The sequence below is a fragment of the Pelodiscus sinensis genome, chromosome 14, assembly GCF_052426305.1.
Source record: "Pelodiscus sinensis isolate ZL-2025 chromosome 14, ASM5242630v1, whole genome shotgun sequence".
NCBI classification, from domain to species: Eukaryota; Metazoa; Chordata; order Testudines; family Trionychidae; genus Pelodiscus; species Pelodiscus sinensis.
Genome location: NC_143065.1, coordinates 16026618 through 16054597, shown reverse-complemented (window position 1 = coordinate 16054597; position 27980 = coordinate 16026618). Strand labels below are relative to the sequence as shown.

Sequence of the window (27980 nt, the reverse complement as noted above, 5' to 3'; positions counted from 1 at the left end):
TTTTGTGGCGCTCACTGAACTTCTGTTTTCCTCTCTCTCCAGAAGACAGTTTTTAGAATTAGAGACACACCAAGAAGAGAAGATCTTTGCAACTCTTCCTGGCAGAAGAATGCATTTCTTGGTGATGTTGGCTTTTCTAGGACAAACTACTGGTATGTTTGTTTCCGATTAAGATAAGTTACTCATTCCTACTCCTATCACTTTTTTAGTTCATAGGAGTATTTGGGTTGAAATTCATTTTCTGGGATATTTAATTCAAACTGATATGGAAGTGTAGAATAATATGAAATTATGAATCAGGGTTGGCTTAAGTTTAAGAATATATATGTTGTATAAAAAAAGGGCTTGACCAGCAAGTATGGGGAAGGCCTTGAAAAATAATAAGACCAGAAGGAATGGAATAGAGAGGATGTCTAATTAAAAAATGAGAGTAGGGAGTTTCTAAAAAGAAGGCCTCTGACCGACAGTCGACTGCAGATGGTTTAAAATAAGGCAAAGAGAATTAGTGTGAAAAGGAGCCAGCATGGAGCTATCCATTGGCCACAGATACCTGTAGTATCTTAAAGTAAAGCCTGTGTGAACTCAAGTGCCAGGAGAATGCTGTCAGTCAGTAGGGGGGAAGAGAAGTGATAAGGAGCAAAGTGCTTGGGAGAAAGCAGGTTGTAAATCTTACTTGGATTAAAACTGAAAATTAAGGTGAACTGTCTGAAATTAGCCATTAGCTAATGTGGTAACTGGCAATGGCATCATTTGTTTTGTGAAGGATATAAAAGGAATTATGAAGGTAAGGGTTCTTTGTCAAACTGTATTTGCTTGTGCACACCAGACTATATGGTTTTCTCTAGGTCAGGACTATTTGTAAGTATACTGATCCCATGGCTATGAATACTTTGTTACTATATTGGGAATAGCGGCTGCTTATTTCAAGGCTAACAGGAATGCTTAGATCAATTATACAAAATACCATTTGGCCTTTGGAATTTATGGTTAAAATAGTGTCTGGTAGTCTCCCATATTATTTCTATATTATTCCTGATTGCAAGCTACATTTACTGATTTTAAAAAAGTTATAAAAGGTTATTCTCTCAACCAGTACATGGACGGGTGGGAAGGGGCATTAGTGATGTCAGGAAATTGATTTTGTGTGAAATAAAGAGGGAGAGATGTAGGGGAATGTTTCAAAGTGTATGTAGCTGGTGGCAAATCTAACTGGGAAAAGGAAGTTTATGCTGGTGGTTCCCAAATCTCTCTTCCCAAGCAATGGATCCAGGAACAGCGCTGGGGTGCAATGGTTCTATGGCTGCCCCAGAGTCTATGGGAACGCTTTTGCCACAAAAGCAAAGGTATCAGCATGAGCTCTTCCTTCAGCTTTAACAAGTGGCATATACTGCACATGGTGTAGTGTTGTACAATGCTGTGAATTTCATAGAATACCCAACTAAGCAAAACAAAGTCACTTTTTAGGGAAATGATTGACTTTATATTTGGGGCCAGATCTTGCCCCACTTATTCAAAAAGAGTTCCCTTGGAGTGGTGCTGATATAACACCCAATATGGAGCCCTGCCAACACCCCCCTTCAGTTCCTTCTTACTGTCAGTGACAGTATCTACAACTTCCCCTTGCTCATTTCTTGCCTCACAAGCAGTTAAGCATTCTTTCTGTTTTGAGCTTTTTGTGGCCAAAACCCATTTCCTCAGATGAGCAGAGTGGAATGGAAAGGGGGGATCCTCACAATTTATAACAGAAAAAGAAGAGGAGGGGGGAGTAACTGTCAATTATAGTGCTGGTGCTATTGAGGCTAATTGACTGGGCTGGAAGTATCACATTTGCATATGAAGGTCAATTCTGCTCTCTCTGTAGTTGGTTTTTGAAATTCCTTTGTAGAAGAATGGCTACTTTTAAATCCATTAATGATTTGTGCCCAAGTAAGTTAAAATATGCTTTGACAGGTTTCTGATAAGTATGGGACACTTCCACCCCACTCAATTAGCCTCATTAGCACCAGCACTACAATTCCCCCTTCTTTTTCTGATTTTAGTTGTGAGAATCCCTCCTCTTCCTCTCCCCTCTGCACTTCTGACAAAGTGGGTTTTGCTCATGAAAGCTCATGATAATATACATCTATTTGTGTTAGTCTCTAAGACTACATCTGGACTGCAAGCCTCTTTCGAAAGCGGCATTTTCGAAAGATACTTTCGGAAAAGCCTCTTTCGAAAAAGAGCGTCTAGATTACAACCAGTACTTTTGAAAAAGCAAACCGCTTTTTCGAAAGAGAGGACCCAGGCAGTTTGGATGTTCTCTTTTGAAAAAGCACAGTTTATATTACATAGTGCCTTTTTTTGAAAGAGCACTTTAAAAAAAAAGGCCTTATTCCTCATAAAAGGAGGTTTTCCGCGGTCAAAAAAAGTGCTGCGTTCTTTCAATTTACTTTCAAAGGAACACGACAGCAGTCTAGATGCAGGGGAAGTTTTTTTTTTTAAAAAAAGGCCTCTTTTTTCGAAAAAACCCTGTAGTCTAGACCCTGTAGTGTAGGGTGTTCCAGGTTTATCTACACTGCACCATTTTTTCAGAATAACGGCTGTTATTCTGGAAAAACAATACTAGCATGCACACAGCAATTCCATTATTTTGAAAGAAAATTGAAATAATAGAGGGCTTTTTCCGATGTTGGTAAACCTCATTCTACGAGGAATTACGCCTCTTCTAAAAAAGCTTTTTCGGAAGAGGGTGTATGTGGACGCTCCACTGCTGCTATGTCAAAATAGCTCCTCATCAGGGCCATTCTAAACTTATTCCTCCTCAATGCCTCCCCAATGCCACATTAGCGGAGCCAGCCTCAGACTAATTTTGAGGCTTCCCTGTAGTGTGGATGCTCTATTTTGAAATAAGATTTTGCGGAAGCTATTTTCCAGAAAAGCTTATTCCAGAAGAAGAAGCTTGTAGTGTAGACGTACCCATATGTGCTACAGGACTACATGTTGTTTTTTAAAGTTTGGATAAGTTTGCTGGGGAAGAGGGGTTGACTCCTACAGTTGTGTCCCTGGTGCTTTCTGAATGACTCTCCATGCCCTCCACAGAAGAGGCATTTAGGGTATGTCTAGACGACATGCCTCTGTCGCCAGAGGCATGTAAATTAGATTACCCAACATAAGCAATGAAGTCGGGATTTAAATATCCCCAGCTTCAATAAAATAAAAATGGCTGCTGCGCTGGGCTTCCCTTGTCGACTGGTCCGTGTCTTGACTTGCACGCGGTGCCGACGATCAGCTGAGCCGGCACAGCACAGTGGCCATTTTTATTTTAATGAAGCCGGGGATATTTAAACCAGTGACTGCAGGATGAGCCAGGCGGCCAGTGCCAGTGACACGTCCCCTGCCCAGTCCCCCAGCAACCAGGGGCCAGCCAGGGGCCGTAGACGGCGCGTGGCCTCCTGGTCTAGTGCGGAGGTCATGGACCTCATTGAGGTTTGGGGGCAGGCCCCCAACGTCCATTATCTCCGCACTAGGAGGAGGAATGCGGCCGTCTATGGGCGCATAGCAGCCGCCATGGCCAGCAGGGGACACAGGCGCACCCAGGAGCAGGTGCGCATTAAAATTAAAAAGCTGCACCAGGCGTATGCCAGGGCCACAAGAGGCGGCGCCGCTGCAGGGGCTGCCACCTGCCCCTACTTCACTGCCCTCCACCAACTATTGGGGGCAGGGCGGTCCGTGCCAGCCCGGGGGACATCGAGCCGGGACCAGAGGGCCCTGACCTGGGCGCACCAGAAGGGTCACCGCCAGCAGTGTCATCCAGGGAGACCGTACCAGGTAAGTAGTTTGAATTAAGTAGTTCGGGGGGGAGGTAGGAGGGAGACCAGGGACCGCGCACGTGGGCCATGTCTTCCACGGATCACGCAGACACCTGTGCACGTGCGAGCACGTGCCATGCCACCCTTGGGCAGGTGGCTCCAGCTGCGTGACACCCAGGGGCCATTGCCCAATAGGCACATGCTTGTGCAAAGAGACGTGACATGCTCCCGACCCCGGGGCAGGACCCAGCAGGATGATTTCCCTTCACATGTCCCCTCTACACGGAGGCAGGGGACATCTCCCCTTCCCCCCCGCCGCCCCGGCCACACTATACATGGCACAGGGACATGGGTGCGGTCTTGGGGCAGCTCCCAGTCCCGGGGAGAGCCAGACATCCTGACCATGGCCTCTGTACAAGCACAGCGGCTGTGACGGTGCAGGACATGGTCACCCTCACGTTGCGGAGTTGGGGAGGGGGCTGGGCATCATCCTCTGCGTCCCCAGGGAGAACTGACCACTTCTCTTCTTTCTCTACAGCTGCACCAGCTGCTCGTGCAGGGCGCACCACCCCGCCCGGGACATGCTCCCGTACCTGCGGCCTGCTCCGGACTGCCAGCACGGAGCAGGAATACTGGGACCAGCACCTTGGGGCCCTGCAAGCCGTGCACCGCACACTACGGTCGTGGATGCGGGAAGACCTGCAGGTCCGCCACGAGCTGCTGGCTGAGCTCCGAGTGCTGAGCACCAACCTGCAGCTCCTGCTGCAGAGCATGGTGCCCTGTGCTGATCCTGCACCAGCTGTCCCCCCAACTGCTGTCCCTCCTCCCACTCCTGCTCCCCCTCGCACCTCTCCCTCCTCAACCCCCACAACCTCTTCCTCAATGTCCACACCCCCCACCTCAACCTCCGCACCCTCCACCCCATCTTCCCGGGGACGCCGAGGCCCCCTCCCTCGCCGTACTGGGAGGCGGTCGGCCCGGCGAGACTCCCACCCCTGATCCGTCAGTTTCCCCACCCCCTCCTTTCCCTTGCTTCCCCCTTTCAGCTCCCTCCTCCCAGTTTTCCCCCTCCCCTCTCCCAGCCTCTCTCTTCCCCTCTCCCACCTCCTTTTCCCAGTTTCCCCGAGTTTTGTTAAATAAACAGAGTTTCTATTTTTGAACACACGTGTCCTTTATTTTGTACATCAATAAGAAGGGGGGCTAGGGAAGGGTAAGTGGAAGGAGGTGAGGGAGGAATGGGGTACGAGCCCCCGATGGGGAGGACTGGGCTGGCTCTGCGGGCTTCTGGGGGTGGAAGCTCTCCTGCAGCCCCCCGATTGCCCCCTCTCCCCAGATGGCAGCCTGCGGCAAGTGCAGCCGGTCTGATGGCCGAGTGCTGTGATGTGCCCAGTGTGGGTACTTCGGGCACTCCAAGCCAGGACTGGTTTTCAAGCGGGGCACCCCTTAGAACTGTCTGTCCGGGGTGGGGGTCAGGACACTTTAAGCGCAGCCCTCGGCTAGCCTGAGACAGCATCTCCACACTCTACGTCCTCCTCTGATGCCCTGCCGGCACTGCTTCCGGCCATCCTTAAGCCCTGTTCAGAGTCCACTCAATGTGGACTTGCTAGTTCGAATTAGCAAAACGCTAATTCGAACTAGTTTTTAGTTCTAGACGCGTTAGTTCGAATTAGCTTAGTTAGTTCGAACTAGCGCTGTAGTGTAGACGTACCCTTATAGACTAACCGAAGTGTTGGAGCATAAGCTTTTGTGGGCAAAGACCCACTTCGTCAGATGCATGTAGTGGAAATTTCCAGAGTCAGGTTTAAATATGCAGGCCAGAATCAGGCTGGAGATGACCAGGTGGATCCAATCAGGGAGGATGATGCCCACTTCTGGTAGCTGATCTGGAGGTGTGAATTCCAAGAGAGGAGAAGCTGCTTTTGTAGTTAGCGAGCCATTCACAGTCTTTGTTTAATCCTGAGCTGATTGTGTCAAACTTGAAGATGAACTGTAGCTCAGCAGTTTCTCTTTGAAGTCTGGTCTTGAATTTTTTTTGCTGCAGGATGGTTACCTTTAGATCTGCAATTGTGTGTCCAGGGAGATTGAAGTGTTCCCCTACAGGTTTTTGTATGTTGCCATTCCTAATATCTGATTTGTGTCCATTGATTCTTTTATGCAGGGACTGTCCAGTATAGAGCAGTAGGGCATTGTTGGCACATGATGGCATATATTACGTTAGTGGATGTGCAGGAGAATGAACCAGTGACAGTATAGCTGATCTGGTTAGGTCCTGTGATGGTTTTTCTGGTGTATATATGTGGGCAGAGTTGGCACCGAGGTTTGTTGCATGGATTGGTTCCTGAGTTAGAGTTATTATGGTGTGGTGTATATTTGCTGGTAAGAATATGCTTCAGGTTGATGGGTTGTCTGTGGGCGAGGATTGGCCTGCCTCCCAAGGCCTGTGAAAGTGAGGGATCATTGTCCAGGATGGGTTGTAGATCACTAATGATGTGTTGGAGAGGTTTTAGCTGAGGACTGTAGGTGATGGCCAGTGGTGTTCTGTTGGTTTCTTTCTTGGGCTTGTCCCGTAGCAGGAGGCTTCTGGGTACACGTCTGGCTCTGTCAATCTGTGTCCTCACTTACTCGTGTGGGTATCATAGTTTACAGAATGCTTGTTGAAGATCTTGTAAGTGTAGGTCTCTGTCTGAGGGGTTGGAGCATATGCGGTTGTATCTCAGTGCTTGGCTGTAAACAATGGATCGTGTGGTGTGTCCAGGATGGAAGCTAGAGGCATGCAGGTAAGCATGACGGTTGGTAGGCTTTCGGTATAGGGTGGTGATTATGTGACCATCACTTATTTGCACCGTGATGTCCAGGAAATGGACCTCCCATGTAGATTGGTCCATGCTAAGGTTGATGGTGGGGTGGAAGCTGTTGAAATCATGGTGAAATTCTTCCAGAGTCTCCTTCCCATGGGTCCAGATGATGAAGATGTCATCGATGTAGCATAGGTAGAGAAGGGGTGTGAGTGAACGAGAGCTGAGGAAGCGTTGTCCAGGTCAGCCGTAAAAATGTTGGCGTATTGTGGGGCCATGCGGGTGCCCATAGGAGTGCCACTGGTCTGGAGGTATATATTGTCACCAAATCTGAAATAGTTGTGTGTGAGGATAAATTCGCAGAGTTCAGCCACCAGTTGTGCTGTGGCATCATCAGGGATACTGTTCCTGACAGCTTGTATTCCATCTATGTGTGGGATGTTTGTGTAGAGAGCCTCTACATCCATGGTGGCTAGGATGGTGTTTTCTGGAAGATCATCAATGCATTGTAGTTTTCTCAGGAAATCAGTAGTGTCACGGAGGTAACTGGGAGTGCTGGTGGCGTAGGGTCTGAGTAGAGAGTCCACATATCCAGACAGTTCTTCAGTGAGAGTGCCAATGCCCGAGATTATGGGGCATCTGGGATTTCCAGGTTTGTAGATCTTGGGTAATAGATAGAACAACCCTAGTCGGGGCTGTAAGGGTGTGTCGATTTGTTCCTGTGCTTGTGCAGGGAGTGTCCCGAGTAGATGGTGCAGTTTCTTAGTGTATTCCTTAGTGGGATCTGAGGAAAGAGGCCTGTAGAATTTGGTATTGGAGAGTTGTCTGGCAACCTCCTTTAGGTAGTCAGGCCTGTTCAGGATGACTACAGCACCTCCTTTGTCAGCCTCTTTGATTATAATGTCAGAGTTGTTCCGGAGGCTGTGGATGGCATTACATTCTGCACTACTGAGGTTACAAGACAAGCGATGCTGTTTTTCGGTTCTCCCTTTATCTAGAGAGTTAGATCCCATGCACTTGGGTCAACACAGGAGATCTTTGAGAGGCCCCGGAAATGACAGATGCAGGCAAGGTTTGAAATCAATCAAGCAGGTTTATTGTCAAATGCAAAGCTCTACCAGTTGGTAACAGAGATCAGTACAATGTTACACCACTGGGCACTATGGCCCGCTTTGACAAGGTACCAACACTGGGCAGGCCTATTGCCGTAGAACAAATATTAGCAGCAGTTAGTCAAAGTTAAGCTACTGTGCATTCTGTAAGTTTAGGCAATGACACCTACCGTTCAGGCACCTAGTGAGCCCCCCGTAATGTCGGCCGGAGAGCACCCTTTGCGATGTCCTTTTACAGACAGGGAGAAACAATTTACATCATTTCTTTACGTACCAGGTTACGTTGCTTAGTTACCACCCCTCACCTTACGGAAGCGGGGCTTACTTACTATCCTTCATGCTGTCAGTTCTGACCTGGTCCTGAATCTAGGTCGGTATGTGCATTAGTTTTTAGGGAGTCTTTGTACCAAGATATTTCTTATTAAGATGTTCCGTTACTCCCCTTTGGCTTACAGTCTGTACCCAGTGCCTCCCTGTATCCTTCCATGCTCGACCTAACTTACACAATTACACAGTTATCAGTAGGCCTCTTTCTTGGCTCCTGTGTTACTGAACCAAAGTCTTGCTCACTAGATTGCAGGCCTGTTGCTGTTTTCATGCTCCGGCCTCTGTTTAGGCCTGCTGACTCCATGTTACTGACCGTCAACTTACTACAGGTACTTTGTCCCCTCCAAGGGGTATGAGGGCCTCTATTCCCACCTGCCCCTGGACTCTCTCGTAGTACAGACTGTACCTCTCTAAACCAGGATCTCTGGTCTGGCAATATCCGTGGTCTGCCAGGTCTGCAGATGTTCCAAGACCAGAGAGTCTCCATGGAGGGCATGAGCCTGAGAGCTCTGCAGGCCGGCAGTGCAGCGGCCAGTAGGGCCAGGAAACTGGCACATGGCAGCAGGACTGCACAGTAGGCCCAGGAAGCCAGATGGGGACAAGAAGTCAACAGGGCCAGTGTCAGGGGGAAGCTGTCTGTGAAGTTTGCAGTCAGGGTGGGGCTGGGGCAGCTAATGGCATAGGGGCCAGAAAAGGCCTCCTTGGCCCAGCAAAATTCCTCATCTAGAACCAGTCAGGTACCGAGGGTGCTAGACGAGGGAGGCCCAACTTGTAGATGCTGCTTACCAGAGGGCGAGAGAGAGGTTTCAAGGTTCCTCCCCTAAGAACAGAGGGTATGTCCACACTACCCTCCTAGTTCGAACTAGGAGGGTAATGTAGGCATACCGCACTTGCAAATGAAGCCCGGGATTTGAATTTCCCGGGCTTCATTTGCATAAGCGGGGAGCCGCCATTTTTAAAACCCCGCTGGTTCGAACCCCATGCAGCGCGGCTACACGGGGCTCGAACTAGGTAGTTCGGACTAGGATTCCTATTCCGAACTACCGGTACACCTCGTACTTGCGGTAGAACTCTACCTCTGCTCCCAGGACACTCTACTAGGGCTCACACTTCCTCCATAGTATTTTCCGCCCAGATCCCCAGCCAGAAGATCTCTAGGGCTGCAGCCTAGCCCTCACTACACACCTTTGCTGTGTACTATGTAATTATACAGCAATCTAAAGACAATGCAACCTCTGGGAGGACAGTGCTCCAACCAGTGCAGAACACTGACCCCAACTCCTGGACTTGGGCTGTGAGTCACCTGATTGGAATACACATGAACAAGCACTCGAAGAAGAAAAAATGGTTACAGTAAAGTCTCGATTATCCGACCTTCGTTTATCTGACATTCCGTGTTATCCAACATGCCACCTGTCACATCATGGCAATGGACTCCAGGGACGCTGGACAATGGCCTTTCTTTCCCTTTCCCTTTTCCCTGTTCCATGGCTGGACGGAGCTCTGGTTGGCAGGTCTGCAGCTCCCTATTGTGGCTGAAGAATTCGCCATCATCAAAAAAGCTTTTTTCCCGTTTTTCCTGTTAACTGTTTCTGGGGAAAGCGGCGAGCACCTTGCCCTGCGTCACGTCATCGCCAGGTGACATGGAGTGGTGCAGGGCGAGGGCTGTGCTTCCACCGCAGGGCAGAGCCCTGGATCTTACTCCCATTTGGGGGTAAATATAAGGGCTGGTCAAGGCAGCAGATTGAGGAGGTTTAGAACTGGATCTTGCAAGGTATTACAAAGTTCAAATTTATAAAATTAATTACTGCATTAAAGAATTTTCCGTATTACCCGATATTTCCTTTATCCGACCATCCTCTGTTCCTATTTAGGTCGGATAATCGAGACTCTCCTGTACTCCCCTTTCGTAACTGTTGTTCTTTGAGATGTGGAGTTCATGTCCGTTTCAATACCCACTCTCCTTCTCCTCTGTCAGTGTAGCTGGCAAGAAGGAATTGATGAACAGGTGGGTTGACAGTGTCCTATATTGGGTGCCACTCCAGGGAGTGCCCAGCGCAACCCTACGGCTAACTGCTAGGAGGAAAATCTTCCAGCTACTGTGCACATGGGCGCGCTCATACCTGATTGGAATGGACATGAACAACACATCTCAAAGAATGACAGCTATGAAAGACAAATAACCATTTTTTTGGGTATTGTGGCTGCTTGTAATTGGCCATTGACCAAGGGAATTAATAAATATGGCAATTACTAGTACAAAAATACAGATGTTTGTGTACCTTGTTTTCCTCTTTTAAACTCTCTCTGGTGTCATTCTCCTGGTCAAATATGACCACAAAAACATATTTTAAAAGAAAGCAAATATCCAGGCTTTTAAATTATGTAATTTGAGCAGTATTCACGATCATCTGTGCAATGTCCTGCTCATTTCACAAAGTCCAAGTGTATTATTCCAGATCTGAACTCTTAGCTCGAGATCTGACAAAGTGCTGTGGTTGTCATTGGAGGTGCTCAGAGCACAGAGTTTCTACTGATGGCAATGAGAGGATGTTCAGCATGCACCTGGAGGAACACAGCAGCATCCCAGAAGCAGACAAGCTGGATTGGGTCCTTAAGGCTATCTAGAATACTGTAAAGAAAAGTCTTCAGGTGATTGATTTCTGAATCATTTTGTAACATTAATCATTTACATATATTAAACAGGAGAGACTTTCTTTTATCGTTATGAAAATGAAAATTTCACACTTACGTGCAACGAAACCTTGGCTAATGGGAGCAACGAAACAGTTTGGTATGAAATTCGAGAACATCTTCAAATATTCAACGCAATCACCTGTAGTCCCATATCTCAAGGGACAAACGAACAGCCTTATAATAGAAAGCGTACAAACCGATTATCAGTTTCTACTTCCCAAAGTGGTGGGGCATTTGCATGTGAACAACTTAAAGACACAGGAACATCAGGGACTCTCCCAATTTTTGCCAATGTGGCTCATTGCAGACGTTATAACTTTTTTATTGTGGTGATAATAAACATGACTGCAGGTGAGTGCCTTTCGTGGCGGGTAGGGGGGTTATTTTCATCAGTAAGTTCCAGAGGCCAGAAAGAGAGTTAGTGAGATTAAGAGGAGATTATTCAGATAATTCAGGACTGAGGACCAGATTCTGCCCCTTTTACAATGAATAATACCATACACCACCAGCATTCCCCTGGCTTAAATAAGGAACAATAATGGAGGATGTATTATGTCAGTGAGGGTGAGTGAATTTAGCTTTGAATGAATGAGGTATCTGAACTAGACTGAGGAAAGTAGTGAGCCAAAGTACAATTTTTGAAAAAAGAAAATAAATTAAAACAAATATCTTGTCATTGACTAGAGATAGTTTTGGCCATACTAAGTCTACTTGCCCTGATATCTACATACATTCCAACTCAGAGGCCTACTCAGGAAGTCTTTATTCAGTTTTTGTTCAATCTTTTTTTTGGGAGGTATTCTCCCACTTATTTCAGAAGAAGAAGTTGCTTTTTTCTTCCCACTGGAAACACTCTTTTGTAAAGATGCTGGTACAGTGTAACTGCCACCTTTGTTCCTGAAAGTTGGTAGGTGAAGAGATCTTTGTTGATGGCGGTTGCTGCGGCCCCTGCTGCGCTACTGGGGCTCTGGTGCTGGTCCCAGCCTGAGCTCCAGCGAGCTCCAAGCCACCAGACCTCTTGCCACTGGGGCTCCCAGCCAGGACTCTCTGTTCCAGGAACACCCATGGCCCTGCTGGACCATGGATGCTGCTGGACGAAGGAGTCCCAGTTTTGGGAGGTCCAACTTGTAGTTGAAAATTTGACATTTAAAATACTTCAGAATCTCACTCTACCGGCCATTGTTTAAAATGTATTCATGCACAATCCAAAATGACTGATCTTTAACTGTCCTGTTAAACGTACACTGCAATTCCACTGCTTTATCCAGAAAATATTAATCTTTAATTGCTGTTTCACAATTTCACATTTTCACAATTTCAGCCATTTCTAATAACTATTATCATGTCCTCTTTAGTCTCCTTTTCTTCAAACTAAATAAATCCAGTTTTTTAAATCCTCCCTCATATTTCCATTTAAATCCTCCTTCATAGTGCCTCCTTCATATTGCCATGTTTCTAATATTTTTAGTTGCTGTTTTCTGGACTTTTTCTAATTTATCCTCATCTTTCCTGAAATGCAGCCTCCAGAACTGGATGTGATACTCCAGTTGAGGCCTGATCTGTGCAGAGTAGAGTGGAAGGGTTACTTTGTCTGTTCCTAAGTCCCAGAGATTTTTTCAGTTGAACTGGACATACATCTGCAGGAGGAGTAGCGTAGTTAGTACCTCTAAGAGCATGCCCCACTGGTGCTTGCAGCAGGAGTCAGAGGTGTTGTCCCTGTGTTCACCCCAGTCCCCTCTGCTCCCCTGGATCTGCTTCCTGCTGCCAATGAGTGTGGGGGTGGCTTTACCCCTTCCTGCAAGCCTCTTCCCCCAAGCAATACAGCTGGGAGCTGGGGGAGCAGAATGGGCTGGGGACAAGTTTTTCTGTTTCTTGCCGCTGGTGAGTGTGGGAGCAGGTGTGAGCCCTGCTGCCAGTGCCAGGTCCCATGCTAATCCCCCAGGTTGCTCTGGGCCCTGCAGGCCTCCGCATCAAAGTCCAGAGCCAGGGTCCGTTGCCCCTGCTAATCCCCCAGGTTGCTCTGGGCCCTGCAGGCCTCTGCACCAAAGTCCACAGCCAGGGTCGGTTGCCCCAACTTGTCCAATGATTGGGATGGTTCTGCATGCTGGTTGCTGGCCTATTGCCACTGCCCCCATGACATCTGGGGGATTCATGACCCCTCTGTGTCCTCCCACTTTTCACCCTGGTCCAGTCCATGAATTATTATTTTGCTAACCACCAAGAGACTGAACATGCAATGCTAAGCTGAGCACCTTCAGCTATCCCTGGCTTCAACGGAAAGTGAGGGTGACGACTACTTTGTAGAAGGTACTCAGACTTCACAGGATTGGGCCCCAAATGGCTAGTTGGAGCTGACTTCTAGCCAATAGTACAGGTATTTGCTCCTGTTAATGTAAAAATGCCATGTAAACTATTTATTAAAATAAAATTCTCCCAGCCCTACTTCAAATAGGAATGAAACAAAGTTTTTGTATTGAATTCTGTATCTGAGATAGTGTTTTCATTGCAAAATTTTCCTACTTCTAAGATTCCTTTTAAAGACTACACATGTTACAACATGCAACCATGTATGTTTTTCATATCGTTTGTGTTTTTCTGTATTGCAGAGAGCCAGATGTTTGAGAACATTTCTGCAAAATCATATGATAATCGTTTAGTGCAAGAAGGTGGTAACATCACTCTTTCTTGTGAATTTCAAACAAAGAGCAATGGAATCAATGTTGCATATTGGATCAAATATACAGAAACAAGCAAATGCCTGTCTTCTCTTCAGAAAGGAACAGAACTTTCCTATAATCACCACTGCTGTATTGATGAGATGATCAAAGGACGACTATTGAATCATACAAGCTTAGACTCAGACAACAAACATATAGTCCATAATATAACCATCTTGAATGTTACTTACTCTGATAGTGGAACTTATTTATGTGTTGTAAATGCCTGGTCAAAAGGGAAATATGTTTGGAAGATTGCAAATAATCTTTCTATAGAAGTGAGGAATGAAATTCCATGTAAGTCTGCAGTTTTGAAGCTGGGATTGGTAACAGAGTGTCTTATAATTTTGCCAAACTTTAGTTATTTAGGATTAATTTTTCCATGCTGGGTTTCTACTACAGGATGAATTTTTCTGGGATACTTCAATGAAAATGGTCCAGCCATTTTAGAGAACAGACCATGAGGCTGTTTTGCCATGTTAAAAATACTGTTGACATTTTCTTTGAACAAATCTGGTTCCCAGTGCTTTGGAATAGGTGTTGTCATTTGACAGGAGAGCAGCCTTCATGTTAGCCTAGTATCTTTTAACACTCCCATGAAAATGTGCTCAGATTTGCCCAAGTTAAAAGCCTTTAAAAATCACAGTTTGTAGATGCTCAGTAAAGACACAATCATACCGGGATATAAAATATATAGAAAGGATAGAGCAGGCCGGGTGGGTGGCGTAGTGGCACTGTATGTGAAAGATAATGTAGAATCAAATGAAATAAAAATATTAAGTGAATCAACATGTTCCATAGAATCGCTATGGATAGAAATTCCATGCTCCAATAATAAGAAATTAGCAGTAGGGATATATTACTGACCACCTGACCAGAACAGTGATACTGACATTGAAATGCTAAGGAAGATTAGAGAGGCTACCAAAATAAAGAACTCTATAATAATGGGGGATTTTAATTACCCCCATATTGACTGGATACATGTCACCTCAGGAAGAGAAGCGGAGATAAAATTTCTCAATGGCTTAAATGACTGCTTCTTGGAGCAGCTAGTGCAGGAACCCACAAGGGGAGAGGCAATTCTCGATTTAGTCCTGAGTGGAGTGCAGGATCAGGTCCAGGATATAACCGTTACAGGACCGCTTGGGAATAGTGACCATAATATAATAACATTCAACATTCCTGTGGTGGGAAGAACACCTCAGCAGTCCAACACCCTGGCATTTAATTTCAAAAAGGGGAATTATGCAAAAATGAGGAGGTTAGTTAAACAGAAATTAAAAGGCACAGTGACTAGAGCCAAATCCCTGAAAGCTGCATGGAAACTTTTTAAAGACACCATAATAGAGGCCCAACTTAAATGTATACCCCAAATTAAAAAACATAGCAAGAGACCTAAAAAAGAGTCACCGTGGCTAACCACCATGTAAAAGAAGCAGTGAGGGACAAAAAGGTATCTTTTAAGAAGTGGAAGTCCAATCCTAGTGAGGTAAATAGAAAGGAACATAAACACTGTCAAATCAAGTGTAAACATGTAATAAGAAAAGCAAAAAAAGATTTTGAGGAACAGCTAGCCAAAAACTCAAAAAGAAATAACAAAATGTTTTTAAGTACATTAGAAGCAGGAAGCCTGCTAAAAAACCTGTGGGTCCCCTAGATGATCGAGCTATAAAAGGAGCAATCAAGGACGATAAAGCCATTGCGGAGAAACTAAATGATTTCTTTGCTTCAGTTTTCACGGCTGAGGACGTTGGGGAGATTCCCGAATCTGCACCGTCCTTTGTGGGTGATGAATCTGAGGAACTGTCCCGGACTGAAGTGTCATTAGAGGAGGTTTTGGAACAAATAGAAAAACTTAATGTTAACAAATCTCCGGGACCGGATGGCATTCATCCAAGGGTTCTAAAAGAACTTAAATGGGAAATTGCTGAGCTATTATCTGTGGTTTGTAACCTATCCTTTAAATCGGCTTCCGTACCTAATGACTGGAAGGTAGCCAACATGACACCAATATTTAAAAAGGGCTCTAGAGGCGATCCTGGCAATTACAGACTGGTAAGTCTAACTTCAGTACCGGGCAAATTAGTCGATACAATAGTAAAGAATAAAATTGTGAGGCATGTAGAAGAACATAATTTGTTGGACAAAACTCAACATGGTTTCTGTAAAGGGAAATCCTGTCTTACAAATCTGTTAGAGTTCTTTGAAGGGGTTAACAAACATGCAGACAAGGGGGATCCAGTAGATATAGTATACTTGGATTTTCAGAAAGCCTTTGACAAGGTCCCTCACCAAAGGCTCTTGTGTAAATTACATGGCCATGGGATAAGAGGGAAGGTCCTTTCTTGGATTGAGAACTGGTTAAAAGACAGGAAACAAATGATAGGAATAAATGGTAAATTTTCAGATTGGAGAGGGGTAACTAGTGGTGTACCCCAAGGGTCAGTCCTTGGACCAATCCTTTTCAATTTATTCATAAATGATCTGGAGAAAGGGGTAAGCAGTGAGGTAGTAAAGTTTGCAGATGATACCAAACTGTTTAGGATAGTTAAGACAGAAGCAGACTGTGAGGGACTCCAAGAAGATCTCACCAAACTGAGTGATTGGGCAACAAAATGGCAAATGAAATTTAATGTGGATAAGTGTAAAGTGATGCACAATGGGAGAAATAACCCCAACTATACGTACAGTATGATGGGGGCTAATTTGGCTACGACAAATCAGGAAAGAGATCTTGGAGTTATCGTGGACAGTTCTCTGAAAACTTCCACACAGAGTGCAGCGGCGATCAAAAAGGCAAACATGATGCTAGGAATTATTAGGAAAGAGATAGAAAATAAGACCCAGAATATCTTACTGCCCCTGTATAAAACTATGGTACGCCCACATCTTGAATACTGTGTACAGATGTGGTCTCCTTACCTCAAAAAAGATATTTTGGCCTTGGAAAGGGTTCAGAAAAGGGCAACTAAAATGATTAGGAGTTTGGAACGTGTCCCATATGAGGAGAGGTTAAAGCGACTGAGACTTTTCAGTTTAGAAAAGAGGAGACTGAGGAGGGATATGATAGAGGTCTATAAAATCATGAGTGGTGTGGAGAGGGCTGATAAAGAAAAGTTATTTATTAGTTCCCATAATAGAAGAACTAGAGGACACCAAATGAAATTAATGGGTAGCAGGTTTAAAACTAATAAAAGAAAGTTCTTCTTCACACAGCGTGTAGTCAACCTGTGGAACTCCTTGCCAAAGGAGGTTGTGAAGGCTAGGACTATAATAGAGTTTAAAGAGAAGCTGGATAAATTCATGGAGGTTAGGTCCATAAAAGGCTATTAGCCAGGGGATAAAATGGTGTCCTTGGCCTCTGTTTGTCAGAGGCTGGAGAGGGATGGCAGGAGACAAATCGCTTGATCATTGTCTTCGGTCCACCCTCTCTGGGGCACCTGGTGCTGGCCACTGTCGGTAGATAGGATACTGGGCTAGATGGACCTTTGGTCTGATCCAGTACGGCCATTCTTATGTTCTTATGACTTCTTAGATTTCAGCAACTGAATTCTCCAATGTTTCACTGCAGAACTGAGACGAACTTTCCCTGCAATGGCAGGTCTAGCCTGCAGTGCGCCATGCTGCATCTGGTTCCAAGCAGTTGAACTGAGGCTGATGTCCGGTGCTCTCAGTGACACCCCCACTGGGCCCAGACTTTACAGAACAGGAGGAAGGCAGAGGTGATAGGAGCCAGTTGTGGGGAGGAAGGAGAGAGCAAAGTGTGACAGTAGTTTGGGGTCTTACCTACTTGTTCCAGCATAACACACAGTCAGAGATCATGAAATCCTAGCTCCATTGAGTTAATGGCAAATATTCCACTGAATTCACCTGAGACCGGATGTCACCCATAATTACTATGGGACAAAATCAAGGTTTGCCCAGACATGAAGGAATTTGAGGCATGGCATGGATTGCAGTGGGGGGACAGCACAAAGCTCTGTAGAGCTTCTTCACTCTCTCCCCTCCCAATCCCCACCCAGTTCTCTCTCTGTAAGCAGGTGAATGGAACAGTTGTACCTACAAATGACTACAAATGGAGGCTGGTTCGAAGCCCTTAAAAATGTGAACCTTGGTATTTATTTGTTTTACAGTTGTGCTGTGTTAATCCATTCAAATATTAGAATATTCTACAGTAATCTCTCAAGATACTTCAGTATTGCTACTCTAAAATATATTGTATTGTCTCATTACAGTAGAATAGTGCAGTATTTTCTCATAAAATAACTTGATTTCTGTAAGTTAATTTATCTGTTGTTTTTATTAACAATCCTTTAATACTTTAATCAGGAATCATCCACATTAAGGGGTTGCTGAATGTGTATTATCCACATAGTTGTTAAACATTGTTTGATCGCTTGAAAAGTGCTATCTGTATAATGGAGATATGATGGTAAAGTGTTTTGTTCACCATCTGGATAAAATTTTCAAGATTAACTAATCTTGAGTCTATGAGTAATCCCGGTCCTATTTTAGTCTCTCCTTCAGTGCCATTCCATTCTGTGCCATTGTATGCTACGATTAGATCGATCGAAGGGATTATCATTATCAGTGGGATAGTATGGTTGATCTATAAAAAGAAAAAGAATGGCAGCTCAAAAGGTAGGAAAAGTAAAATTAGTAAGTGATATCTGTAGGAATTTTTTAGCTATTGAAACTTTACAGTGTGTTTTATTTATCTGTTACAGGAAAGTCATCTGCACAACTTCCCAGGTATGGTCTTGAATGGATATAACCAATGAAATATTCGTATAATTTTTAGTGGTTTTTCCAGCTGATAGATATTACTAAATGGATTCTTTCCTTATCTTTTTATTTTAGCGCTCAGGCTGCTGTTGAAATCCCAGGAGATGAATGTGAGTAGGAAGTTTTTGATAAACTTGGTTGATGTGATTGTATTACTTAACACATTTTGAGAATTGTGCACTATGGATTTCTTAGACTGTCCGTCCATGGTATAATGTTTTTAAACATCAAGTAATGCCATACTTTTTTTCAATTAAGGCACTGGAATAAGATGAGGGTGATCTGAGTTAAAATCTTGGCTCTCTTACTTACATTGTCTCCCTATGACCTTGAGCAAGTGACAGAATCTCTGTATGCCTCAGTTTCTCCTCAGTAAAATGAAGATTACAATGCTTCCTGCTCCCTTTCGGGTGCCAAAATGGAGTCACGTATTCCATGTTCCGACATCAGAGTGATGGGGCCATGTAAGAACCTGGCAGCTAAGTGATTCTGAGTCTTTTTCCTCACCACTGGAGGTGGGGTACTGTAAAGAGTAATCAGCACATGGCTTAATTCTGGGCTGAATAGAATAGAGAAGAATTCCATTAATTGGTGTTAGGAGAAATCATTATTTAACGTTCTTTTCAGAGAGAGCTAGATTGCATTATATTTCGTTGATTGATTTATTTTTGTTGACATTTTACTTTAAATCTTGGAGTTTCATAACCTCTTTGATACAGAGTAATTCTTTTATAGGTTCCCCAAATGCTGTGAGCAGTAGAAAAGACTTGCAAAGAAATGAAGTGTTGTATTCAGTTGCAGCAAGCCCATATGAGAACCCAAATGCAGACTGTTGTATGGTGGATAACACTGAAGTATCTGGCAAAGGACCTGGAGATAAAATACATACCGTCTATGCAATAGTGCAAGAATAGCTGTTCTTGTAAGTGACCTATAAGAGGATGTGTTATTTTTTACAAATTATATTACTAATAGAACCACCCAGGTACGTCACACTAGTACAATTAATAGGGGGCTATGTGAGTACGCACTAATTGGCAGGACATTTGCATTTAATTGTATGAATCTACTTAGGGGTCTTTTTCTTAATACAGCAACATAGAACTTTAGTTATCCCCTATATCTGCCCCTTTTTGCACTGTGTAGCTATAGACTCAGATTTTCAAATCTGAAGCAAAAAGAACAGGCTAATCTGGGAATTGTTAAACTGGAGCAAACCTTACATTGATCACGCATATTGGACAGCAATGACATTTCAGCTAGTGGAAAACATGGGTGAGAGGGAAGGCACAAGGAATAGTGCATGAGTTTGCCATCACTGCAATCTCTGTGATCTCCTGAGTGCAGGAACTGCTTCCTGGGACACAAGCAGCCCAAAAAAATGGAATAGGAGAAATGATATGGTCATGCCCCACCCACTCTAGCCTGCCCTCTCCTTTGGGGGAGCAAAGCATTTGCATTTGTCCAGGAAGGCAGTGGAGTTCTAGGAGACAGTGGATAAATTGCTTTTCTGTCACTTATGGCTTTGAATACACAAAGAAAGAACTTTTTATGGTTGAAGGATGTGGTGCTCAGAATTTTCAGTGTGGTATTCTTGAGTGTTGGTGCCACTATCCTGTCCTGTATTCCTCTTGAGGACTAATTTGCCTTTGTAAAACAGCCATGAAATCCCCACTACTACTCTTTCTTAGAGTAAAAAATCACTTTGAGGCATGTGGGCCATAGTTCCTGGTCATATGTAATTATTTTGATGGTAGCGTAACTGACACCTGACAGGAAAATTAGTATGAAATTGTTTCTGAAACAGGATAATGAAAGCTGAACTATATGACTTTCTCTACAACCACATTAAAAACAATCTAATGACCATGACATTGTTTTTCTTTGCAAAGGAGCTGAAGAATGGAAGTCAGTATGAAAATAATGATCAACTTTTGACTGAATAGCTTTGACTGCTGAATTTTGACTATTCAATGAGCTATCTTACAGATATTAATGGAAAGATCCACTGCTGATACAAAGTCTCATAACTTTTATTAAGTTATGACAGTTTGTACTAGAAGAACATCAGAATTGTCATACTTGGACCATTGGTTCACATAGTCCAGAATCCTGTCTAAAAGCTGTAACCTTCACCAGATCCTTCACAAGTAGATTCAAGGAGAATCCCAATAATAGACAATTGTGGCACAACTTGCTCACAGAGAAAGTTTCTTCTCTAAACCTATCTGCTAGAGGTTGGACATATACACTGAAGCAAGAGAGTTTTATGGTCTTCACACATTTTATCCTTATCTAATATACATTTGTAAGTGTATGAAAATCTATATAAATGAATGTTTGCATTAGGAACAAAGATCTTTATTTTCCTCCAGTTTTATATTGGTGTAATTCTGTTGGCCCCTCTGGAGTTGCTCATGCTTTACACTGGCATAAGGAGGAAGAAGATCAGAAGCTTAGATATGCAACTGTGTTTCCTACAGCAGGCAGAATCAATTAAGGACACTATTAGGACCTACCATAAGTTTTTCTTCTTCAAAAAAGCCACATTGAATATAATGTTGTCAAGGGACACTAGGGTTCTTTATGTGTTCCCAGAAAAGGTACAGCAGCCACCATGTGCCAGGAATGAGGGCCTGCAAGAGAGTCACTTTCCTAGTAAGCTGAAGCAAAAGAGATTTAAGGTCCCTAGTCTTTGTTCCCCTGGGATACCCTGCAGACAACGGCCCAGGATTGCTGCGGGCAGAGTCTGCTCTGTAGGAGGCGGAGCGTCCTCTGTTCACAGGAAACTTGGACCCCCACCATGGAAAAAGGCTACTTCCAGACAAGCCTCTGGCTGAGGCCAGCCTGGGGTGCCATGGACAGAGGCTGCTTCACCTCCTAGCTCAGACCCCTGCAGACATGGGCTGCTGCCACCCCACGCTGCTGCTTTGATATCAAAGGCAGTACTACGGGGTAGCAGGCAACCAGTCTGCATGTGGAGCTTATTTTTAAACTGGGGCAGCAGCTTGAGGTGCTGGGGGCTTCCCGGGAGGGGGGCTGGAGCACACTGGCTGCTGGCCCCACCCCAGGGAATGATTGAATAGTCCTGTAACTGGTAAGAATTCATAAATATTCAATTAACCAGCTCTAATCTCCTTATTGTAAACCCTGGAAATAATGGAAGCTATTTCAACCCAAGGGGTGCAGCAGCACCTGTATCTTTGAAGTGGTCTGGCCATGGTAACCAGATAGCAAGTGTGAAGATCAGGACACTTAATATTTGGGGCTAAGGGTGAGGAATAGTTGCCCATATAAGAAAAATTCTCTAGTCTGGTCACTCTAGGTATGGGGAATCTGGGGTCTGAACTGGGACATAGTGCATTGCGTAGCTACAAGCTCACCCAGAAGGCTTTAATGGTGCATTCTTGAATAAAATAAGCTGAGTCCCACAATTCTTATTATCAGGGGGACCAACAGACTTGCCGGTCTGCATACCTGGAAGGGGTGGGGCCTCAGATGAAAGGGGTAGTATTGGGGGGCAGCCAGTCATTAGTGCAGCCCGGAGTATGGCGCACAACCTCACTTCCCAAGGCAGCTTTGAGACTATGTCTACACTTCAGGCTTTTGCCAGCAGAGAGTATGCTAATGAAGCACTCGTTAGCATTTGTCCCGCTGTCATTTCCATATTGTCTGCCGATACTTTTTGCACAAGAAGTTTTTGCGCAAAAACAAGCAGTGTGGATGGGTCCATTTTGCACAACCCCCCCCCCCCTTTTGTGCAAGATCCTTATGCCTCAAAAAAGGAACCCTGGTCCTTTTGAATTGCTGGTCCCAAGGCAGGTGCCCCATCCCTCTCTCCTCCTGACAAAAGGTGATTGGAGTTTTTCTTGTGCTCAGAGGATCATATCCAGTCGTCACTGAAGCCATTAAAAAAACTCTTTTTGACTATAATGGGAGCTGAATCAGACTCTAAATAAAGACAGATTGTATTGCTTTGATGTCATAGCTTTGCAATAAAGCTTTCTGATGATATAACTAAAATATATGCATTCATTTTGCTAGCTGGCACTGGGATTTTTGCTACATTCATTAAGAACAATGTAATAGACTCAATACAGTAAGTAGAACAGAACATGATATGCATTTGTATGCCTCTGATTTTAATTTCCATTTTGTGTCATGTTTTTTTTTTATAAGTGATACCAGTGAATTGCAAGAGGGGTTATAAAATCCATGGAATTGTGATACCGTGTAATATTACAGCTTTATAAAAATTGCAAATAAAATTAATACTTTATAAACTAGCTTTATTTGAACTTGCTGTTATGTAAATGTTAACTGATTCCAAGGACGTGTTTTTTTTTTGTGGACAATATTAATATTTATTCACTTCACGAAGGGCTTGTGAGAGTTCATCAATTTATATTTTTACTGGGCTTTCAACATGTAAAGTCTATAGCAAGGGTTCCCACAATGTAGTTTTTGGTGGCCTCTTGAGTGCAGCCACCAATTATTGCTAGTCGCTGCTCTAAGGGTATGTCTACACTACAGCGCTATTTCAAATTAACTTATTTCGAATTACTTAATTCGAAATAAGGTAATTTGAAATAACGCATCTAGACACTAAAACTAATTTGAAATAGCGTTTTTCTAATTCGAAATAGCGCGTCCACATTGAGTGGACCCTGAATTGAAGGTAAGGCTGGCCAGAACCAGTGCCAAAAGGGCATCAGGATTGGACTTAGTGTGTGGGGCTGCTGCCTCAGGCTAGCTGAGGTCTGTGCTTAAAGAGACCCGACCCCCCAATCCCGGGCAGACAGTTCTCAGGTTTCTCTGCTTGCTGGTCCACCTCGCTGAGGGATAGCAAAGTATTTGTGTCTCGGAGTGCTCTGCTTGCCCTCACTCGGGACACCACGGCACTCTGCAACATGGAACCAGACCTGTCCCTGGGCATGCTGGTGCATCTTGTGGGGTTGTTGCCATCAGCCCGGCTGCACTTGCTGCAGGCTGCCATCCAGGAGGTCCATCAGGGGGCTGTCAGGATCCAGGAGGCCCTGCGGGAGAGCATCCACCCCGAGGAGCCCTCAGAGCCACACCGGTCCTCCCCACTGGGGGCTCATGCCCCATTCCTCCCTCACATCCTTCCACTTACCCTTCCCTAGCCCCCTCTTCCTGATGTCAAATAAAAGACACGTATTTTCAAAAATAGAAACTGGGGTTATTTAACACAACTGGGGAGGGGGAATGAAACTGTGGGGAGTAGGGAGAAAGAAGGTGGGAGAGGGCAGGAGAGAGGGTGGGAGAGGGGAGGGAGAAACCTGGGAGGAGGGAGCTGGAAGGAGGAAGCAAGGGGAAGAAGGGGGAGGGGAAGCTTAGGGCTCAGGGTCTCGCCAGGCCAACTGCCTCCCAGCACGGTGGGAGAGGGAGCTGCGGCGTCCCCAGGCGGATGGGGAGGAGGGTGTGGAGGATGAGGTGGGGGGTGTGTACATTGAGGAGGAGGGTGTGGAGGTTGAGGAGGAAGCAGTGGGAGGGGGGCAGGATTGGGAGGAGGGACAGTAGTTGCGGGGGGGGGGGAGGGGGCAGCAGGCGCAGGACCGGCACAGGGCACCATGCTCTGCAGCAGGGCCTGCAGGTTCAAGTTTAGCACTCAGTCCTCAGCAAGCTACTCCCGGCGGAGCTGCAGGTCCTCCATCATCCAGGCCTCCATGGTGCGGTTCAGGGCTCGCAGGGACCCCAGGTGCTGGTCCCAGTACTCCTGCTCCATGGTGGTGGTCCGGAGCAGGCCGTGGGTGCGGGAGCATGTCCCGGGCAGGGTGGTGCACCCTGCACGAGCAGCTCATGCAGCTGTAGAGAAAGAAGAGAAGTGGTCAGTTCTCCTTGGGGACACAGTGGATGATATCCTGCCCCCCCCCATGACATGAGGGCAACCGTGCCCTGCACCGTCAGAGCTGCTGTGCCTGCACAGAGGCCATGGTCAGGATGTCTGGCTCTCCCCGGGACTGGGAGCTGCCCCAAGACTGCACCCATGCCCCTGTGCCATGTATAGTGTGGCCAGGATGGGGGGGGAGATGTCCCCTGCCTCTGTGTAGAGGGGGCGTGTGAAGGGAGAGTGTCTTTCTGGGTTCCGCCCCAGGTTTGGGAGCATGTCAGGTCTCTTCACACACGCATGTGCCTATTGGGCCACGGCCCCTGGGTGTCACGCAGCTGGAGCAACCTGCCCAAGGATGGCATGCCACGTGCTTGCACGTGCACAGGCAGCTGCATGATCCGTGGGAGGCATGGCCCATGTTTGCGGTCCGTGGTTTCCCTGTCCACCTCCCCCCTCTGGGTTGGGGACAGTGCTGGCACTTACCTGGTATGACCTCCCTAGACAACCTTGCTGAATCCGGTGCTGGAACAGCTGGTGGTGGCCCGTCTGGTGTACCCGGGTCAGGGCCTTCCGGTCCCTTCTCACTGCCTCCCGGGCTGGCACGGACTGCACTGCCCCCCAGGATTCGGTCAAGGGCGGGGAAGTAGGGGCAGGTGGCAGCCCCTGCTGCGGCGCTGCCCCGGTGGCCCTGGAGTATGTCTGCTGCAGCTCATTGACTTTCAGGTGCACCTGCTCCTGGGTGCGCCTGTATCCCTTTCTGGCCATGGTGGCCACTATGCAGCCTTAGATGGCTGCGTTCCTCCGGCTAGTGTGGAGATCATGGAAGTTGGAGGCCTCCCAGCAAACCTCAATGAGGTCCCTTATTTTAAGAGGGATAAGGCATCTTTTGGAAAAGGCTTTATTTTCTGAAAGATCCGCATCTAGACTGGCGGTTTTTTCCGGAAAAGCTCCGTGCCGAAAAAAAGCGGCAGCCATTTTTATGCTAATGAAGCAGGGGAGATTTACATCCCCGCTTCATTAGCAATTGCGATACATCTAATTTGCCTCCCTTTTACGAAAAAGGGATGCAATCTAGACATAGCCAGTGTGTGAGACTTTGTGACACAGCTTGAGTGTGTGTAGCACAGACACTGGGAGAGTGTGTGGTACAGAGATGGGACAGTTTTGTGCAGCAGTGTGTGTGTGACAGTGACTGTGTGTGTGTATAGAGACATTGTGGCACAGACTGGGTGTGCATGACAGTGACACAGAGAGTGAGTAAATTTCTGAGAGCAGCCATGCACTGTCTCTTTAAGACAGGGAAAGCTGTCCTGCTCTTTTGTCTCCTCTTCTGCAGAGATGGAGTAACAGAAGGGGAGTGTATGTGTGTGTGTGAGAGAGAGAGAGAGTGAGAAAGCGAGAGAGAATAAGAGCACTGAAATCTCCAGGGTGGAAAGGTCAACAGGTTCAGTCAGACATGGAATCTGCTTCAGTAACATCACTACTTTGTGATAGACATATGATTGGAAAGTGCATTAAATTCTAAAGGAGTTTGATGGAGAGATATGGAAATCTGTACTACTCCTGCTGAATGAAAGTGGCCACAAGATGTCACTGTTGAACTAGACAATTGAAATAAAGTTGTAATTACATTTACCACATCTTTGCTAATACAGAGTAGATACAGCTGTGGAAATTATTTAGGTTGGTGACACATGCTTAAACAAATCATGGACGTTATCTTAGAAAGTTAAATGATGTTGTAGGGACATCAGTTATTAAATCATTAAAGTTAAACTTGGAGATTCTCACTCAGGGAAAATTCTTGCAGTCTGCGTAAGGCTTGCTGGATTTGACCTACTCTTGCATGGCCTCTGTGCATAGAACTGGCATTGAAGTAAATGGGAATGATTGATATTCCTGACTCACTGAATTGGGATAAAATCTCCCTTTGCCCATACTACCAGCATAGACAGGGTTATTAAAAAATAAAAACAAAACAAGTAGAAATATAAAGTTAACAAGGCAGCCTCCTAAATTACAAGTTCTGAAACAAAGCAAAGGTGTAAAAGAATAATATACAGCTGTCTGCTAATGCTTTTAAATCCTCAAGGGATGCTGATTTACAGACTTTTCTCTCCTCTCTATCCCATCCCAGCACAATCCAAAATGTTTACCCCTGCCCCAGCATGTCAGTTGTATCTCTAGTTTTAGCAGGAAGAATTAGGGCCCTGGTCAGTTGAAGCATTATAGTAGAATGGCATAAAACTCTGGAATGTAAGAAGTTTAATTCTCAGCTTATATAAATCAGGGAAGCTCTGTTAACTTCAATAAAACTATGCTGATTTACAGTAGGTGAGAAGGTGGCTCTGAATCTTCCAAAGATTTCTGTATATATTTCTTATATTAATATCTAGGAAGTAGAGGAAAGAAAAAAAAGATATAGTCTTGGATGCATATTTGATTACAGAAGGGACAAATTTTTGGCTATGCCAAAAATGCTCAAGATTGGGGATTTGTCCAAACTAATCCATTGTGTCTGACTGAACACATGAAAATGAATGAACACACACACACACACACACACACACACACACACACACTGGCATAGAAGCCAACACATAGTTAAATTATTTGACTTCTGCCCATTGATGGACAAAAAACTGAGCTAATGTTGAGCTCTGGCTTTGCCAATGAGAAATAAAAGCAGTAACTGAAACTGAAAAAGTAAGATAAATGTCACATGCCAGAAAGCCTCTCACCACACGCTGCATGATTTAATGACTAGTCATATGGCATAGGAAAAGTCCTCAGCAAGATGTTAAGTATCTATTGAGGAATGAAAGGCACACAGAGAACATGTGAATTAATCTATTTGAGTCAGGTTGTATGCTTTTATACAAATCTGCCAAGAATGATGGCGTGTCAAGATGTCAAAGATGAAATTGCAGGATTTACCTCAAAAAGGTGTTTTAGGAGTTGAATTTTAAGGAAAAACAGAAAGGCATGATAGTGTTCATTGAATGGCTGATGAATATCACCATGGAGAACCACAATTGTGCCACTTTCTAGTGATCCTCAGAATAGCTACTGAAAACGTTCCAAGGAATCAATGCAAAAGTCCAAGTTCCAGGAGTCTTCGTGGCCTGTCTCTAAGCGATGGCAATGGTAAGCCTTGAAATTTCCTTACATTTTTCTTGTGCTTGGGTTTGATGCTTTAACCTGTGAGCTTGATGGGGTGGATTGCATGAGAGTTAGGGTTGTAAAATCCTGTTTAAAAATGTTAACCATTTTAACTGTGGCTGTGTCTACATTGGCACCCTTTTCCAGAAAAGGGATGCTAATGAGACAAGTCAGAATTGCAAATGTCGTGGGGGATTTAAATATCCCCTGCAGCATTAGCATGAACATGGCTGCCGCTTTTTTCCAGCTCAGGGCTTTGCCGGAGAAAAGCGCCAGTCTAGATGGGATCTTTTGGAAAATAAAGCCTTTTCCGGAAGATCCCTTATTCCTGGCTTTATTTTCTGAAAGTTCTCGTCTAGACTGGCGCTTTTCTCTGGCAAAGCCCCGAGCCAGAAAAAAGCGGCAGCCATGTTCATGCAAATGCCGCAGGGGATATTTAAATCCCCCGTGGATTTGCAATTCCGGCTTGTCTCATTAGCATCTCTTTTCTGGAAAAGGGTGCCAATGTAGACACAGCCATGCTGTTGAGGCACTTCAGGATAACATGACAAGAGAATTAAATTCTCCCAAGTCAGGAAAATATTCTATTTATAGAGAATTTTCCTGATAATTTTTTTTTATGAAAAAAAATTTCAGTAGTTAATACTTAAATAACTCCTCCCTCAGAATATTGCCAGGTCTCACTGCAAATATTTGTAAAATATTTCCAACTATTCACTTCAAGGATTTCTGTAAAAATCATG

General features: G+C 45.1%; 1 protein-coding gene across 1 annotated transcript; it reads left to right on the top strand.

Moving 5' to 3' along the window:
• The first annotated feature begins 12 nt into the window (after window positions 1-12).
• LOC102455129 (uncharacterized) lies at window positions 13-22510 on the top strand. Its single transcript, XM_075897344.2, has 8 exons — window positions 13-152; window positions 10729-11070; window positions 13326-13733; window positions 17955-18080; window positions 18167-18191; window positions 18300-18334; window positions 18960-19146; window positions 20117-22510. Exons 1-7 carry the CDS (start codon window positions 110-112, stop codon window positions 19136-19138), a joined length of 1158 nt encoding a protein of 385 aa, XP_075753459.2. The 5' UTR covers window positions 13-109; the 3' UTR covers window positions 19139-19146; window positions 20117-22510.
• Window positions 22511-27980: the final 5470 nt, after the last annotated feature.